This window comes from Ahaetulla prasina, chromosome 2 (assembly GCF_028640845.1).
Source record: "Ahaetulla prasina isolate Xishuangbanna chromosome 2, ASM2864084v1, whole genome shotgun sequence".
Lineage (NCBI taxonomy): Eukaryota > Metazoa > Chordata > Lepidosauria > Squamata > Colubridae > Ahaetulla > Ahaetulla prasina.
The window spans coordinates 99114975-99132501 of NC_080540.1; the positions used below are offsets into that span (position 1 = coordinate 99114975).

A 17527-nucleotide genomic window follows, 5' to 3' on the forward strand; every position below is an offset into this window, starting at 1 on the left:
TCTTTCCACTTAGGACTGTATGACTATAACTTGTTGCTGGCAATCCTTATGATTTATATTGCTATATTGACCATCAATTGTGTTGTAAATGTTGTACCTTGATGAACGTATCTTTTCTTTTATGTACACTGAGAGCATATGCACCAAGACAAATTCCTTGTGTGTCCAATCACACTTGGCCAATAAAATTCTATTCTATTCTGTTCCTATTCCGCATTCGCTGTGGACACTCTAAACTTTGACTAACTCTCTGTTCCCAAGATGCTGACGTCAGAGAGGTGACGTTTCTTCGGCGGTGGCGGGAAAGTAATGCCGGGTTTGCGGCCCGGGCTTTAGATGAAACTCCTCGCGCTCCGTCAGACACGCCCTCCGCCCCAGCCGCTCCACACGCCGTTGGTGGGCCAGGTGTGTCAATCAAGGCGGTAAATTCTTTCTTGTAAGATTCCACTGCGCAGGCTGTATGTCAAACCCTCCCTTCTACGGGCCCCGGAGACCGCCGTGCCTCCTCCCCCCCCACCCCAAATCCGCGTCTCCTCCTCCCACCTCCGGCAGAGCTGCGCCCCCTTCCCCGCCCCTAAGAAAGGTAGGGTTTCTCTCCCCTCCCCCCCCCCCACACCCCGCCGCCGCCCTCGTGCTTCTTCTCGCGCCGTCTCGCTGAGGGTCTGGGAAGTTTCCGGTCTCGGAAAGCGGGAGTCCCCGGTTCCCCCACCACGCGCGCGCGCGCGCTCTCGACCCCGCGCGCCTCTGCCCCGCGGCTTCTGAACCACAGTGGGGGATGTGGGGTGCCGGGGGGGGGGCGGCCTCTTGCTAAGAACGAGAAGCCGCTGTGGTGGGGGCTTGGGGGTTTCGTGCCAGAATGGGCTTCCTGGCTTTCCTGCCTTTTCCACTGGCCTCTGTTTCCTTCCTCCCCCCCACCCACCGGACATTGTATTGTTTTGTTTTGTTTTAAGTCAGAAACAGCGATGCAGGCAACTCTCAGATCTTCTCAGTGAAACCAATTGCTTAGAGAGGCGGTGATGCCCTTCATCACTCAGCCAAACCAGGACATCCTCTTCCTTCTTCTCCGATCCCGGCATTGAGGCTTCTCCTGACGCTGTCCAAGTGTTACGTTTAAAAATAAATAAGTGAATACACGGAATGCATAGATACATGCATACAAATACAGGTAGTCCTCAACTTACGATCACGATGGAGCCCAAGGTTTCTCTTGCTAAGTGAGAAATGTGCTAAGTGAGTTTTGCTCCACTTTATGACTTTTCTTGCCGTATTTGTTAAGTGAGTAACAAGGTTGTTAGGTGAACCTGGCTTCCCCATTGACTTGGCTTATCAGAAGGTTGCAAAATGAGGAATTGCACGACCCTGGGGACACTGCAGCCTGCAGTCTGAATGTAAATCACATGACCATGAGCTGCAGTGGTCATAAGTGTGAACAATGGTCTTAAGTCACTTTTTTCAGTGTTGTAACTTTGAATGGTCACTAAATGAACTATTGTAAGTCGAGGACTATATGTATGTATGTAAACGTGCATAATAAAGATTTTTTTAAAAGAGAAAAACAATGCAAATTTTGAAAAGGAAGTTAATAAAAGAGGAAAGGAAGATTTTTTTAAAAAGCTTATAAAGAAGTGGTTTTCAATTGTTTTAACAGCAGTTTCAAGGATATTCCAGAATTGTAGATCATGAAATAAGGAAGATCCAAAGACCGTTCAGTTAAACATATACTCCTTCTACAGTTCCATTTTTAACAATGTTGGAGTACACGTTTTGGGGTGTAACAAGATCATGTATTTTTGGATGCCTTCTTATTCCCTTTCACATCTGAAGATCTTTTCAAAGTAAATTTTAGGGCAGAGGTCAAAAAACAAATAAATATGAAGATTATTCAGTAATTATCTCTTTGAAAAAGAACCTACCAGTAATCTTAATACGTAGTTTGAGCATGTTTTTGTGTATCCATATGCACAAATTTATTTAAAAGTGTACGGAATTACAATCATTTTAAAGAAATAATTGAGAGAATTTGCGAAGAATACCGCGGTACTAAGAGATTCTAAATACGAAATATGCTATTTTTCAAATACTGTGTTAATGGATGTTGGAAAAGATGGACATGAGGAAAAGGGAAGAAGTGAAAGAAACTAGAATGAAAGTAGATTGAATAGAGAAAAAGAAAGCAAAAATCCAGAATGAAGAAATATTGGACCTTAAACAATCTCTCAATGAACGCAAGTGGATGCAAGAAAGAGGATGCAGAAGCTGTTTGGAACAGAATTAAAAGAACTGTTGCTACATAAACATTTGGAGTTACTTGGATGGACTCTTTCAATTACCGAAACAACTTTAGGTGATACAAAGCAATTATAGTTACCAGTGAAAACAACAGCAAAAATTAACAAGCCATGACAGGAAGATGGTATTGCATTTATTACACACATTCTGTAACTTTATTGGTGTTAACTTTTCCATCCATTTCCAATAAGCATCTTTCACGAATGGCAACTTTTTTTACAAACCGTTTATTCAACTATGTTGGCTCCTTTAGGTATTGGTTTGTTTTCTTATTGGTATTACATGAGATTACCCCATCCTTAATTTTCTTTTTAAGAAATTCCAGCTGGTTGCAACTCCTTTACCTTTATGAGTCTATTCTTATGCAACTTTCCTTATTACTTTTCTTAGTTTATTCAAATTGAAAATCCACAGTTTGTGTTTATTTTTAATCAAGCTTTTTGTATTAAAATTAGAAGATCTTATCTATGCAGTTTTCTGTGGTGAGAGAATTTGAGTGTCATCTAGTTTATGGATCAATAGTCTGGAATAGATGGTGCTACTCTGCCTTTTAAATTGTGGATGAAATCTTTACCAATGTTTTGTTCTTTTAGTTCTATATTTAGATATCTGTTTATGTGCAAATATACTAAGCAAATTACATATGGAATATTGTTTGCCTGATCTAGAAGAAAGATTACTGAAACTGACCCTTTTTATTCTATTTAACTATTACTCTGCAGGGTAATTTGAATACAGTTTACTGCTAGTGGAAAGAAGAATATTTTTCAAACATGTCTAAGATTGATAAAATGAGCATTCTTGGAGTGAGGAGCTTTGGTGTGGAGGATAAAGATAAACAAGTTATCACTTTCTTTAATCCTCTAACTATTTTGGTGGGTCCAAATGGTGCTGGAAAAACGGTAAGATTCAAGTGAATTTAACTTTTTAAATAAATTATACTTTCTTACCACCCATCCCAATGTTCAGAAGTGGCTTAATTCTGGGAATATATTTTAAAATCTTATTACAAATAGCCCAAAAGAATAATAGAAAGAAATTTGTGGATTATCTCTTAGAGGAAGTATTGTATTCTGTTTTTCATATCCCTTAAAGATTAGCTCATTTATTACAAATAAATATAACTCTTTTTAACAATGACACTGAAAGAACAAATTGTATAGAATATATATTCACTTAAATTTGTGAGCGCTTTGTTTTTGAAGTAACACCAATTAACTTTTTACTTATATTTTACTGGTGCAGCAGATAAACTCTCATCACACACATAGCATTTGTGAAAAGGTTAATTACAGCACTGAATAAGTTTTTTTTTAAAAAACATGACTGCATAGCACATATACATTTCTTAAGTAATTTGCACATTCATTCAAATTCATCTACTTGCACCATCTTTAGCAGAAATTTTGAATGGGTCTATGGATTTCTAACAGTTCCATGGTGCTTGTGTGTGTTTCTTATTTATATCTTTTTGTACATTGACGATGTGTTTTACATTAAAGAACATGACTATGGAAAACAATGAGATACTTCTTTATTATCTCTCTCATTTGTTTAACAACATATACAAGAAGTCAGATTGTGTTAGAATGCATAGGATCTTGCAATTCTGTACAAACCAATGTTTCTAGGAATTCCTGCTAATAAAAGTAATCAGCAAAGTTCCATATTTGTAGTTCTGATAGCATCAACATCATTATATGAGTAAACCATTTACTGTTTATGATTTCTTAGACATATGGGGAGGTTGGAAAAAGTAATACATGAGAGGTCTACTTTTTTAATCTCCTCATCTAGACATAGTCATTTAGTGGCTATTAGATATATTTCTGATGCTTGTTTCCATTTCATTAGACTATCATAGAATGCCTCAAATATATTTGTACTGGGGACTTCCCACCTGGCAGCAAAGGAAATTCATTTGTCCATGATCCAAAAGTAAGTATTGCAGTTGCTAGTTTGTTTGGCTACTAAATTGCAGTGTGTAAATTAAGTTGATGAGGAATTTGTAGTTCCCTATTTCAAGAAAAATGACAATTATTTTCTATGTTGTGCCTTGAGATGCAGTGTCTCTAAATAACATGCTGAAACATAAATATAAGCAATGGATCAAAATATATTATGAGAAAATAACTGCATTATAAATCCATTGGAAAAATATAAAAATATTACTGTAGACAAAGAAATGTGAAGTCATAGCTGTCAGTTCTTTAATTAGTGTTCAGTGTAGTATATGTGCAGATCCAAGCAATGTGTCCTTTTGTAATTGATTGATGAAAAGTTTGTTGGTGCATTACCTTTATGAATCTGTTCTCATTACAACTTCCTTACTATTTTTCTTAACTTATTGGCCTTCCTTGGGATATCTTTTTCCCATGCATTTGCACGCAACTGACATCAATGATTTCCTTCTCATACAATAGAAAGACCTGCTATGGTTTCTTGTCCTTATGCTTCCCCTTATATCTCCCAGATCTGTTCGAAAAGAGCCCCTCAACTCTGGAGGCAATTCAGTCTATTGTCAATGTCCATGACCAAGAAAATAACTTTTAAATCTCTGCCTCTACTTTTATTATAAATAAACATGATTAAAGAGCTGATTTGGGGGAAGAAACTGTTGCTCTTCCTGGACCTGTAAATAAAAATAAATTTATTTTCCCTTGGGGAAGGTTGCCAATGAAACAGATGTCAGAGCTCAAATAAGACTTCAATTTCATGATGTTAATGGAGAACTTGTTGCTGTCCAACGGTCCATGGTATGTTCTCAGAAAGGAAAGAAGACAGAATTTAAAACTCTTGAAGGAGTAATTACAAGAATAAAGTGAGTGAATAACCATATTTTTAATTGAATATGATTTTGGGATTATATCTGGGCAGTATGTCTGAAAACAAAGTGTAGATTTGCATTCTATTTTTACATACCACCAAAAGAATTGTAAGCTTGTACCAAGTTGTGCCTGGAATCCTTTCTGAATATGTTTATTTTATTTGTACTTCAAGTGTTGCTTCCTCTTCTTTTCTGTTACATTAATTTAATTGAACAAATAATATAACTAATAGCTCATGTTTTTCTTCTGTGATATTGCAAAGAGCTGTAGTGACCATATATGATACTTTTGAAAACAGTATTTATTTATTTATTAGATTTATATTGCTGCCTATTCGCCAATGGCGAATGTAAATGTAAGAATAATATAAAAAGTCAAATAGTCATGAAATATATGGAAAAAAACAAAAGATATTGAGTTCTAGTTCTGCCTTAGGCATGAAACCAATGGGGAAACTTTGAGCCAGTTGTTCTCTCTCAGCTGTAGGAATAGGCAATGCTAAGCCACTGCCAAAAAATTTGCCAAGAAAATTGCAAGGATTTTTCCAGGCCGTTGCAGCAGTCAACACTGATTTGAAGTTACAGAAAAAGACAAGTAAATTGTCTGTATAAGTTTATTATTCACTTGCTGTGTTTTTGTGCAGGCATGGGGAGAAAGTCAGTCTGAGCTCCAAGTGTGCAGAAATTGACCGAGAGATGATTGTTGCCCTTGGAGTTTCTAAGTCTGTAATTAATAATGTCATTTTCTGCCATCAAGAAGATTCCAACTGGCCTCTAAGTGAAGGAAAGGCTCTGAAACAGAAATTTGATGAAATCTTTTCAGCAACAAGGTAATATTTATTTGTGGTTTCTTGAATGAGTAAAAGGATTAAAATGAGACAAATAACCTTTAATATTGATTAACAAAAGGTTGTTTACAGGTTTACAGGTAGTTTAAAAATCACATACATTTTTCTTTCCAAAAGGTATATTAAGGCTTTGGAAACACTTCGCCAGGTGCGTCTAAAACAAGGGCAGCGAGTTAAAGAATGTCAGGTGGAGCTGAAGTACTTGAAGCAGAATAAAGAAAAAGCACAAGAGATCCAGAATCAGCTAACTAGCAGGGAAACTCAGTTAGCTGCCTCCAAAGAAAACGTCAGACATATTGAAAACCAACTAGAGCCTCTAAAGGTGGTTTATTATCTGTAATATGTTGATTAAATGGATGTGTCCTCAGAGCTGGCAACTTGAATCTGTTTATTGCAGCTTGGTTGCTGGTTCCAATTTGTCACCCTAGTTTAAAGGTGTACTTAATTAATGAACCATGAAAAAGCATGAAGAAGCATTATAGTGAATACTTTTTTTAAAAAAATAAAAAAAATTGGATATTTGAAAGTTGAGTCAAAATGTCCAACTAGATGGCAGCCTGAACTCCATGCCCACCTTAAAAATGTGGTTGTTGGAGAGAGCTTTGCTTGCATCCTTCCTTAGAGCCCAAATGACTAATTCCTTCAAGGCAGGAGTGTCCAAACTTGGCAATTTTAATACTTGTGGACTTCAATTCCAAAAGCTGGCTGAGGAATTCTGAAAGTTGAAGTCCACAAGTCTTAAAAGTTGCCAAGTTTTGACACACCTGCTTTAAGGGGTTTATTTACAAGGTTGTTTTATCGTTCCTCCTAATTGTTATGCAGCTTCTTTACATTAAATATTTATTCCTTTCCCAGAACTCTTTGATGGAAATAGAACAGAATCTTGTAAAAGTAATGAGATTAGATAATGAAAGCAAAGCTCTGGAAAGTCGGAGAAAGCAGATGGAAAAGGATAATCAAGACCTGCAACAAAAAATGGAGAAGGTTTGCTTATATTCTTTATGTTTGCATGAAATAGAATATATAAACTGCATTTATAAAGGAGAATATTTGTAGCTCAGGATTGCAATGAGGAGGCCCTTGGTGCTCTCTGAGCTTGGTTGTTTCCTTGCAGATGTCTCATTATCCAAACTAGGTAAGATCACGGCTACTGCATGTAAATGTTATGCTGACCCAATGGTAAAGGTTAGATTTTTGTTCCAAGCAACTGTTGTGTTTATATTCAGTCACCCCTCTTGCAGTTGTTATTACTATTGCAATGTTTTTGCTGAGTAAATCCACAAGTAGGCGGTATAGCAACATTAAGAACAGAGTTAAGAGTTAGATTAAGAAAAAGGTAAACATTTTCCCAGTCCTCAACAGTATTTCTCAATCTTCATGCCAACAAAGTGGACTGGTGGACTAGGTTTTAAGTTTAGCAAAGGCAGTCATAATCATCTAGTTTTTTATATCACATATTCTTTGGCCTTTGCACGACTCCCACTCTAAAGGGTGGGGAAAAGATATTTCTAAAAGTTTTTTTCCCTCCTATATTGCAATGTTAGGTTTTTCAAGGAAGTGATGAGCAACTTAGAAGAATGTATCAAAACCATCAGAAAACTGTGAAAGAAAAGGAGAAGCGGTTAACAGAGTGTCAGCGAGAACTGGAGGCAGTAAACAAAGAATTCCTAAGATTTAATAAAGAAAAATCAGAATTATTAGTTGAACAAGGTATATTTTAATTAACATTTTAATGCATGTTAATAAATGAAAATTGATACCAGCATTTTTTCTTTTCTTTATATATAATTTCTATTAAGATTTTTGTAGAAGCTGCATTGGTTACTGATCTGCTTCCGGGTGCTATTCAAAGTCCTGCTTGTCATCTTTAAAGCCCTACATGGCTTGGCACCAGGCCTCTCCCAGTTAAATCTACTTGACCCACCAGTACAGGAGGGCAGAGCATGCTATGGGTCCCATCTATTAGGGAAATCAGGTGGGACCAAGATAAAGGGTCTGAAAAAGAAAAAGTGGTAGATCCCTCTCTTTGGAATGAATATAATCCCCCCCAGAGATAAGATTGCCCCTTCAACTTGTTACTTTTCCAGAAGATCTTTAAGGTGGAAACTGATTCGGAGAAAATCAAATGATACTTTTTGGAGTGGGTGAGAGGTAGGATTATATCAGTTTTATGCTCTGGATATTTTATAACCCTCATAGAGTCACCATGTGTGAGTTGGATGACTATATAAATTTGACTATAGTAGCAAAATCTAATACAAACTAAACTTAAAACGAATAGAAGGAGTATAAAGGCAAGAAAAAAGAGAAGAAAGGAAAAAAGTATAAGAAATAAAAAGTAATATATATAAAGAAGTGACTTCCAACTTGATCACAAGAAGCATAAATTTAGTGATGCTTCACCTCCTCTAAGGTTACAAACATTTATGTCTTCAGCCCATCTCTTATCTATGAACACATCCATGAAACATCATCTTTTCAATCGTGGTGTCATCAGAAAGTTCATAAAGGGTTGCCAGAGGTAACAATCTACCTTATTTTTAACCTTTATCAAATAAACCAATTTTAAATCCTTCCTTTTACTTTTAAAAGTCTTAATCTTTAGTTCATGGATATCAAACTTGCTGAGTCACATTGATGTCATGTGACATTGCGACGGTTTTCCCTTCGCAGAGCTGGGGTGGGCATGGCCTGCATCTGGCTAAAATATACTTTTACAGTTTTTTGAATCTTATCAACAATCCTGTAAAATCTTGAATATATTGTATATGCTTAAATTCTGTTTTTTTTCTGTGAAGGTCGTCTTCAGTTACAAGCAGATCGTTACCAGCAGCATATCAGAACCCGGGATTCGTTAATTCAGACTTTGGCAGCTCAGTTGGAATTGGAAGGATTTGAAAGAGCACCCTTAAATGAAAGACAAACCAGTAGTTTTCAGAGGCTGGTAAAAGAGAGACAGGACAAAGATACGGAAACTGCTAATAATTTAATGGTAAATATTTGATTTTGTACATTTTTAAAGGCTCGGTTGGTCTAGGATAGGAAAATAATCCCTGTATTTTAAATTGTAGTGAGATTAGGTTGTAAATTTTCTTTAAAGTACATTGAAATAGTACATTATAGGGAAATTCACATCAGTCATTGATATTGTATGTTCTTTTCTTTTTGGTTATAACTGGAGAAAAGTGAACTTGATGGCAGGAAGCATTATATTTGGCAGAGATAAGAAAAAATAGCCAGTAAGAACAAAATCTTAGTGGGTTTTTTTCTTTTCCCATGTTGTTGTGGTTTTTTTTTTGGGTTTTTTTTTTGCTTTACCCCAATATATTTCATTTATAGTAAAATATCCCAGGAACTATTTTTGAATAAAAATAAAAATAAATGTATTATGTACACACTACTTACAACTTCTTACAGTTCCCTTTTCCAATACGTGCAGCAAATTAGATTAGGTGATGAGTAACCTGGCCTTAATTTGTGACATGCCATGCTCCAAAAACGAAGAGCTCATTTCAGACAAAAGGCAGGTTAGGAGAGGGATTCTAGCTCAATGATTTTTATTGACTTCTAAATATAAAACATTTTAAACAGTAAATTTGCATACATTAAATTAGATTAATAAATAAATAGGAGATTAACTGGGGCCATGTAAGTAAGTTATCACAAGTTTAGTTAGATTCAGTATAGTAAAATATTTCATTGAAAAGCATTAATTGTGGAACACTTCTTAATTTTAGTCTGCTTGGATTAGTGTTTTTTTTAAATTTAGCCCTAAATAATTGTGTACAGAGCCAATAGTGACAGAATTCTTCATAGAACATGGGAAATGGGAATTGTGTGAGCATTTGTACATGCTATATATTTACAAGCATTATTGCCAAATTAAGCATTAATTACTTAATTTGATGCGATCCTAACTCATTTAATTGCAGAGGAATCCATTTGCGTGGGACTAATTTGTAATTAAGTTTTAGAGTACAGGTAGTCCTCAACTTAACAACAGTTCATTTAGTGACCATTCAAACTTACAACATCACTGAAAAAAGTGACTTATGACCATTTTTCATACTTGCAGCACCCTCGTGGTCATGTGATCAAAATTCAGATGCTTTGCAATGGACTCATATTTATGACCTTTGCAGTGTCCTGGAGTCATTTGATCACTTTTTGTGATCTTCTGACAAAGTAAAGTCAATGGGGAAGCCAGATTCACTTAATAACCATGCTACTAACTGCAGTGATTCACTTAATAGCTGTGGCAAGAAAGGCGGTGAAATGGGGCAAAACTCACTTAACAAATGTCTCACTTAGCAACAACAATTTCAGGGTCAATTGTGGTTGTAGGCTGAGGACTACATGTGCAACCTTTGTTTAAGTAAACTGTGATTTTTATCTTTTTCAGAAAGAATTTGGCGTGAAGGAAACAATGAAGCAGAAACAAATTGATGAAATAAGGGATAAAAAAACTGGACTTGAAAAAACTATTGTCCTAAAGTCAGATATTCAAAATAAGAAACAACTTGAAGTAAAGAATTTAAAACAGGAATTACATCAGTTAGAAGGATCCTCAAATCGACTTCTAGAACTGGACCAAGAACTTACAAAAGCAGTAAGCCTTGGTTAAAAACTGTATATGCAATAAAACTAAAGGATAAACACAGCTGTTTACACCCATTGTTTGTTCTAAATACTCTCTAAATACATATTCTGAAGCTAGTTCTCCCTCATTTATTCTTTCCAAATAGGAAGGTATTACACTCACAGCTCCCCCATGCAGCCCAATTCAAAGCAGGCCACACATTCCCCTTTGACGATGAAATGTGAAGAAGCTGCTACCAAAATATCTTCTTCTATATCATCTTGATAAATGTCAGATATCAGAAAGGAACACAAGAGTCTATTTTGGTATAGCCAGAAGTCTGAGTGTATCGCCTTTTTTCACCAGCATATGTGGAAGAAATCCATCAGTTTGAGAAGGGCACACTTAATGTAGCCCTATTTCTGTATTCAGATGCTTTTTCCATAGGAGAGTGCTATTGTGATAATGACTGAAAGATGTTTTCTTCAGCAGCTGCAAAGAGTATCCTGTATCTATCGCTAGGATTAGTATTAATTCAGTGAATACTGTTTTATGCATACCTAAATGGAGGTAAAAAAAATCTGCTTTCTTTTATTTTCTTTTAGAAACATGAATTAGCTGAAGCGGAGAAAAATTGCAACGTTGAAACCCTAGAAATGGAAATTAAGGAACTGCAAAGAGAAAAAACAAATTTGGACAGTACTCTTCGGAAACTGGATAAAGAGATGGAACAACTGAACCTGAATACTACAATTATAACTCAAATGGATATGCTGAAAAAAGATAAAGTAGTGTATTTTATCAGACATTCTATATATGCTTGAAATATTTAGCCAAATTTGCATGAAAGCAACAGCTAGTTCCAATGTAATGCTCGACCCATCATTTGGAGTACTCAGGTTAACATAATTTCCCATATCCATGAAGTATTAAACAATGTTTATTTAATAGTATTGACAAATGAATACTGAAAATTTTTAAAGCTTTCTTCATGTAGTTTGTTATTAAGTCTAAGCTAGTTCCATATTTACGGAACAAGAAATACTTTCTTGCTTATAAGTGATCAAATTGTTGCTTCTTTTTTTAAGGCTGACAAAGAAGACCAAATCAGAAAAATTAAATTTAGACATAATGAAGAATTAATCTGTTTGTTGGGATTTTTCCCAAACAAAAATCAGCTTGAAGATTGGCTTCATTCAAGAGTTAAAGAAATTAATCAGACAAGAGACAAGCTTGCCAAGCTCAAGTAAGTATTCATTTTATTTGATGCTGTAATGAAATGTAGGGATTAACATTAATTATATTTGTCTTTCACTTTTTGATCATTAGTACATAATACAGTCTAAATCAGGGGTGTCAAATTCACGTTGTCCCCCTTCGCTAATTTGGGCATGGGCATGGCCAGCGTGTGATGCATCTGGCCTGTGGGCTGTGAGTTTGACAGCCGTGGTCTAAATAAACATTTAGAAATATACTCTGAATTACCACAGCACAAAGCCTCAGTTACCACCACCGCCCTGTGCTCCACAGGCCCTGCTGCCTCTAGGGACCTTTACCATCTTTCTCTCACTGGTGACAATCCCTATGAGAGGCAGCTGCTGGCAGTGGTAGACCTTCCTCCGAAGGCCACTCTCTCTGTTGTCCAAATCAGGCATGCTGTTATCTAAATAGCTTGCCTGTTCTTGAGAGACCTGGGGAAGATAGAGAAGAAGAATCTCTTAGTGGGGTTTCCTGGGATGGCTAGGACTTCCTGGAGCAGCTGTTTTGCACTGTGCTGCAGCTTTGGAGCTTCTTGCAGGGGCAAGAAGCCCTTTGAGCCATGTTTTTGTGGCAGCCGGGGCTTCCAGAGGTACCTACGGCTTCCTGCTGCACTGCAATTCAGAGGCTTCTTGTAACCCAAGAGCTGTAGTGTAATAACAAGCCTCTGAGCGGCAGCGTTGTCTTTCCCTGGCCTTCCTGAGCTCTTCATTTTCCCAACTTTCATCTAGCTTGTATTGGACCTCTCAGGGCCTTCCCCATCCTCCTGTGCTCTCCCGCACACACTGTTTACCTGAGACACCCTCTGCTTCCCGTTGTGCATCTGGAGTTGTGAAAACAACCATGCCTGCCTGTATTGCTGCAGTTAAGTTATGCAGTCATGTGACATTACATTGCATTATGACAGCATTGCTTAGCGACTGAAATTCCAGACCCAATTGTGGTTGTAAATTGAAGACTACCTGTATTTTTATTTTTTTATTTTTCTCTAGTTTTCTTTTTGTTTTGTTTTCTGCACTTTCTAATTTTTCTCTTTCTTTTTTCCTTTTACTTTGCATTAGTTGTTTTTGTAAATCTTTAATAAATTATTATTAATAAAAAGAAAGTTAAGCAGTAATGAGACCGAGCTAAATGGCTGGAGTTAGAGCAGTCATTATATCATGGTACCATCAGAGAGAATGAGTCCTTCGGGAGAAGGGCGGCATAAAAATCGAAATAATAATAATAATAATAATAATAATAATAATAATAATAATAATAATAATAATAATAATAATAATAATAATAATTTAATTTAATTTAATTAAACTGGAAATGGCCAGTGTTTGGTTAACATCAGAAAAATTTAACAAAAGCTCTACAGTCTAGTGCCTTGCCACAAAGTCCAACAGAGAGTTGGGGAGGGGGGGGACAGGTAAGTGGTCTTCAGTAGATCTGAGAGTTAAGGAAATTTATTTGAGTGAAGGCCGTTCCTAAGCAACCCCAGCATGTGGTGGTTTAATCCTTAAATCATAACAGAACTTTGATGGAGGAAGTAGACGAGACAGATTCAGGGTAGTGGAAGTAGAGAATCAGACTTGGAGGTGTGGCGGCATGGCAGCTGTGGTAGACCTGTAGAATGTGGCAAACCATATGATTCACTGTTTGGGTTACTGAGTGATATTGTGTCTACTGGGTTTATCAAGTAAAATTTTACAAGTACATATATGATTGGGAGGATTATTCTTTGTGCTAGAGTTAAAAATGTTTGCTTATGCTATTTGACCTGTCTAAAATTTGAATCATTTCTTCTGATTATTATTCTCTTTTAAACAAAAGCATCTATTCCTTTCAGATTATAAACTCATTTGAAGATGAAAGTGTAAAAAGCTTTTTTTTAAAAAATTAAAGTATCATTCTTTTCGTTAGTTTTTGATAATATCCATATTGGGCAAATTACAATTACGGTTAAACCCCAAACTAAGATAAGAACTCAGTTTACAAACTAACTGTATTTCTTGATTCATACAAAGTGAAAAATTATGGGCGAGGTATCCAGGAAGTTACTGATATGCTGAAATAGAGAAACAAATACACAAAGCCATAATGCAGTCCTACAGATGGTAGATTCTAATATTGTCTGAACTAAGCCATGCTTACACAGCACAGCAATCTAAGTAACAAAGAAATAGAGTTGCTTTGAATTGATGAAAATCATTTGTTAGTCGGATGCCCACCCAGTGAACATTTTTGAAAAGCTTCCTTTTGAAAAGAGCCAGAAAACCAAATCACTTCAACCTTTAAAAAACAAAACTAAACCTCAGTTCTAATTATTATACTTATGTTTCAGCAAAGAACTTGTTTCAGCAGAACAAAACAAAAGTCACATTACCTCCGAACTAAGAAAAAAGGAGGAACAGCTGTCCACATATGAAGAAAAGCTTTTTGAGGTCTGTGGAAGTCAAGACTTTGAAAGTGATCTTAACAAACTGCAGCATGATATTGATAAAACATCGAAGCAGCGAGGCAAGTCTATATAACTCCTTCCCATTCCCATAGGCTGCAAAAAAAAAATTCAATTTTTTCTTATATACTTGTTTATATCCAGTAACTTGTAAGCTTTAAAACAATATCAGGAACTGCATTCACAGTAGAGATGGATGTCAGAATAGAAAAATGGGCAAAAACATGATGTTTCCCTCCTTAGTTTAGGAGATTTATAATGAACAGTAACACTGAAGGTGAGTAAAGATCCAACAAAATGTGCAAGTCATTCAACAGTCTTGTTAAATTAAGGTACTGAAATTTTGACAGAAACTTAGAACGGCGAGTCCAGTATTATTTTAAGAGGAACTGCTGCGTTAATTATTGCCTGATACTTTAAATATATTTACTAATATAGTGGAACCTCTGGTCACGACCTTAACTTTGGTTGCAAACTGATTTGGTCGTGACCCAAACCCAGTTTTGGAAAATTGGTGCTTACTAAAAAAAGGCGCGGAAGGGGAAATCGTCTATGAAAAACCCCCCGATTTGACCGTGATCAGAAGCTTTCGTGACCACAGGTTCTACTGTAACTAATTTTTGTCAGGTGGACAGGCACTTAAGTTGTCATTCTTTAAACGTATGCAATCATAAAAGTGGGGAGGGAATTTAAATTTTTCAGTTTTAACTGTAAAATTGAGCTTAAATCTTCTGTGTTATGAGAAATAAGGGGAAACTGATGTGAGTACCAGTAGAAAGTTAGTTATTACTAACTTTAGTTACTTTCCTACCATCTTTGTTTGTCGCAAATAAAGTGAAGGTTGCAAGGAGGTGCTTAATAGCCCGCAATCCTCAAAGGGCCTGGATTGCCATCGCTAAGTAATGCGGTCATTTGGCATTGTATTTTACAACTACATTTGTTAGTGATGGACATTCTGTTTTGATAATAAATTGCTTTGAAGGGTTGTTGTTTTTTGTAAGTAGGTACAAATTCTTGGATTCTCAATCATCCATTAATAAGAATGGTTAATCCTCTTTACCAAAATGAATGTGAGAAATGATACTTCATAAAACTCAATCTTCCCACTGTCTTATAAAAGCATTTGTTTTTCAATACAGCTATGCTTGCAGGAGCCACAGCAGTTTATTCGCAGTTCATCACACAACTAACAGACGAAAGCCAGCATTGTTGCCCGGTGTGTCAGAGGGTCTTTCAAACAGAGGCAGAACTGCAAGATGTCATAAATGATCTTCAAGCCAAACTGCGCCTTGCTCCAGACAAACTGAAGACAACGGAATCCGAACTTAAGAAAAGGGAGAAAAAACGTGATGATATGATTTCTCTGAAACCTATCAGGTGAGGCAGGAATCACAACGTTCTCTGCTGTGAAAAGTGAATGAAGTTTTCAGGAAAGGCAGTGTTTTGATACATGCAAGTCGAAGGAGTTTCCTGTCTTATCAGGCAGTAGCATTCTCCATCGCTTCCATCATAAAATAATACAATGGCTTAGATAATAAGTTGTCCTTCTCAACAGGCTCAGCGGCCATGTGGTTGTGAAGGATCCCCAAATATTTGAGGGGCAGAGTTGGTTCAGGAAGAAACAGTAGACAGATTCCTCCTCCCCCATCCCCCACCTCTTTTTCTCCAGAAGAAGATGCCATGAGGAGAATTCCACTTAGGGGAAAGAAAAATTTAGGACGGGGTGTCAAACTCTTGTCATCACGTGGTGTATCAGGACTCTTTTCCCCCTTCAGTAAACTGGGGGTTGGTTATGGCCAGCACGTGATGGATCCACCTCACGGGCTGTGAGTTTGATACCCCGGATTTGGTACATCACAATCAAAACAAAAATAATTTTAGCATTCAGATTAGAATCCCAAGTATATTTGTATTAAGTTGACTTTATGACTGTTAACAGAGAAGAAAATGTCATGCATTTTTATTTTCTGTTTCTTACTAAGACAAACGGTATCTGAACTCCATGAAAAGGATATACCTGAATTGAGAAACAAGCTACAGGTCCTTAATAGAGAGATTCAAATCCTTAAAGCTGATATAGAAGAACAGGAAACCCTCTTGGGTACTATCATAACAGAGGAAGAAAGTGCAAAAGCATGTCTGCAGGATATTACGCTTATGGAAAGGGATCAGGTAAAGTTACTTCTTACCAGATTGCACAATTCCTTTATCACATTTTATGGGCAAAGTGGCAAAATCTGTTGGAAAATAATGTCTCTTCATTTAGAAGAGAAAATAATGTCTCTTCATTTTCCCCAAATGGTCACATAATAGGAAGGAATCCTTGAATTGAGGTTGCAGGGAACATCTATATAAATGTGTCATGCTTATCTTTAATAGATATTCTGAAACCCCAAATATATTAAAAGCCAGCCTTAAACTTAAGGTGCAGAATTTACAGGTAATACTCAAGTTCACTTAGCGACTATTTGAAATTATGACATAACCCCTCACCCTCCAGCCCTAGTACTTACGGCACAGTCCCGAAGTTATGAATTTTGCAGTACTTTGGCAGCCTTTCATACTTATGAATGACAGCAGAGGCACTGCAACATTTGCCCTGCCTATTTCTCACAGGGTCTCCAAACATATTGAGCCTGTGGAGACTCACTCACTTTGCAACAATCTAGCGAGCCATCGGTTCTTTTTCCTGCTTTGGTACATTGACAGAGAACACAGGCCTAAATAGTGTGAGATCACACAAGATCAGTATTGCGAGATCTCACACTACAGTACTCTAGGCCTCAGTTCTCAGCAAACCAAGGCCTGCACCAGATCCAGATAAAGAGCATTTGCAAGACGATGAGACTTTAGGGCAACAAAATTGCATTGCTTCAAGCCTCCCATAGGCTTGCAGACGCTTTTCATGCTGAGACTGCAAGCTGGCAAAGAAATCACAGCAGAGAGGATGGAAAGGAGACAGCTTGCTAGATCTTTACAAGGTGAGTGACCTGGAGCAGCAGGTTGGGGGTGTGTGAACAATTGTGGGGACCCCAGGGGAGGGAGCATGTAATATCTCAGTGGGTTGGGGAAGGCTTTGGGCGGTCTGAAGTAGGTTGTCTGCTGCATTGCTAGGCCCCCACAGATCATGTGCATTTAATTACCTGCATATTCAATTAGCGAATGCGTGGACGAAAGCAGGGAGTGATCACACTCATTTTATATGATGCAGTCATAAAGTGCAATCTCTTTGCTTAGCGACTGCAGTCTTGGTTGTCGTCATTAACTGAATCCCATGTTCATTA

At 36.9% G+C, this 17527-nt stretch overlaps 1 protein-coding gene across 8 annotated transcripts in view; it reads left to right on the plus strand.

Annotated features, from left to right (window-relative positions):
* Positions 1-279: 279 nt before the first annotated feature.
* Positions 280-17527, plus strand: part of RAD50 (RAD50 double strand break repair protein) — a 40893-nt gene continuing 23645 nt past the window's right edge. The window contains exons 1-16 of one of the 8 annotated variants that reach the window (XM_058168738.1): positions 304-405; positions 951-1230; positions 3012-3191; positions 4144-4227; positions 4959-5110; positions 5761-5946; positions 6082-6286; positions 6820-6948; positions 7509-7674; positions 8763-8956; positions 10367-10573; positions 11149-11331; positions 11632-11789; positions 14130-14305; positions 15383-15620; positions 16226-16415. In XM_058168738.1, coding sequence (XP_058024721.1) covers positions 3063-3191; positions 4144-4227; positions 4959-5110; positions 5761-5946; positions 6082-6286; positions 6820-6948; positions 7509-7674; positions 8763-8956; positions 10367-10573; positions 11149-11331; positions 11632-11789; positions 14130-14305; positions 15383-15620; positions 16226-16415 — 2397 coding nt within the window. In that variant the 5' untranslated portion in view covers positions 304-405; positions 951-1230; positions 3012-3062. Of the gene's footprint in view, positions 423-462; positions 584-855; positions 1231-3011; positions 3192-4143; positions 4228-4958; positions 5111-5760; positions 5947-6081; positions 6287-6819; positions 6949-7508; positions 7675-8762; positions 8957-10366; positions 10574-11148; positions 11332-11631; positions 11790-14129; positions 14306-15382; positions 15621-16225; positions 16416-17527 lie in introns of those variants that run through there. The other 7 variants (XM_058168737.1, XM_058168741.1, XM_058168743.1 and 4 more) reach the window with 7 other exon arrangements.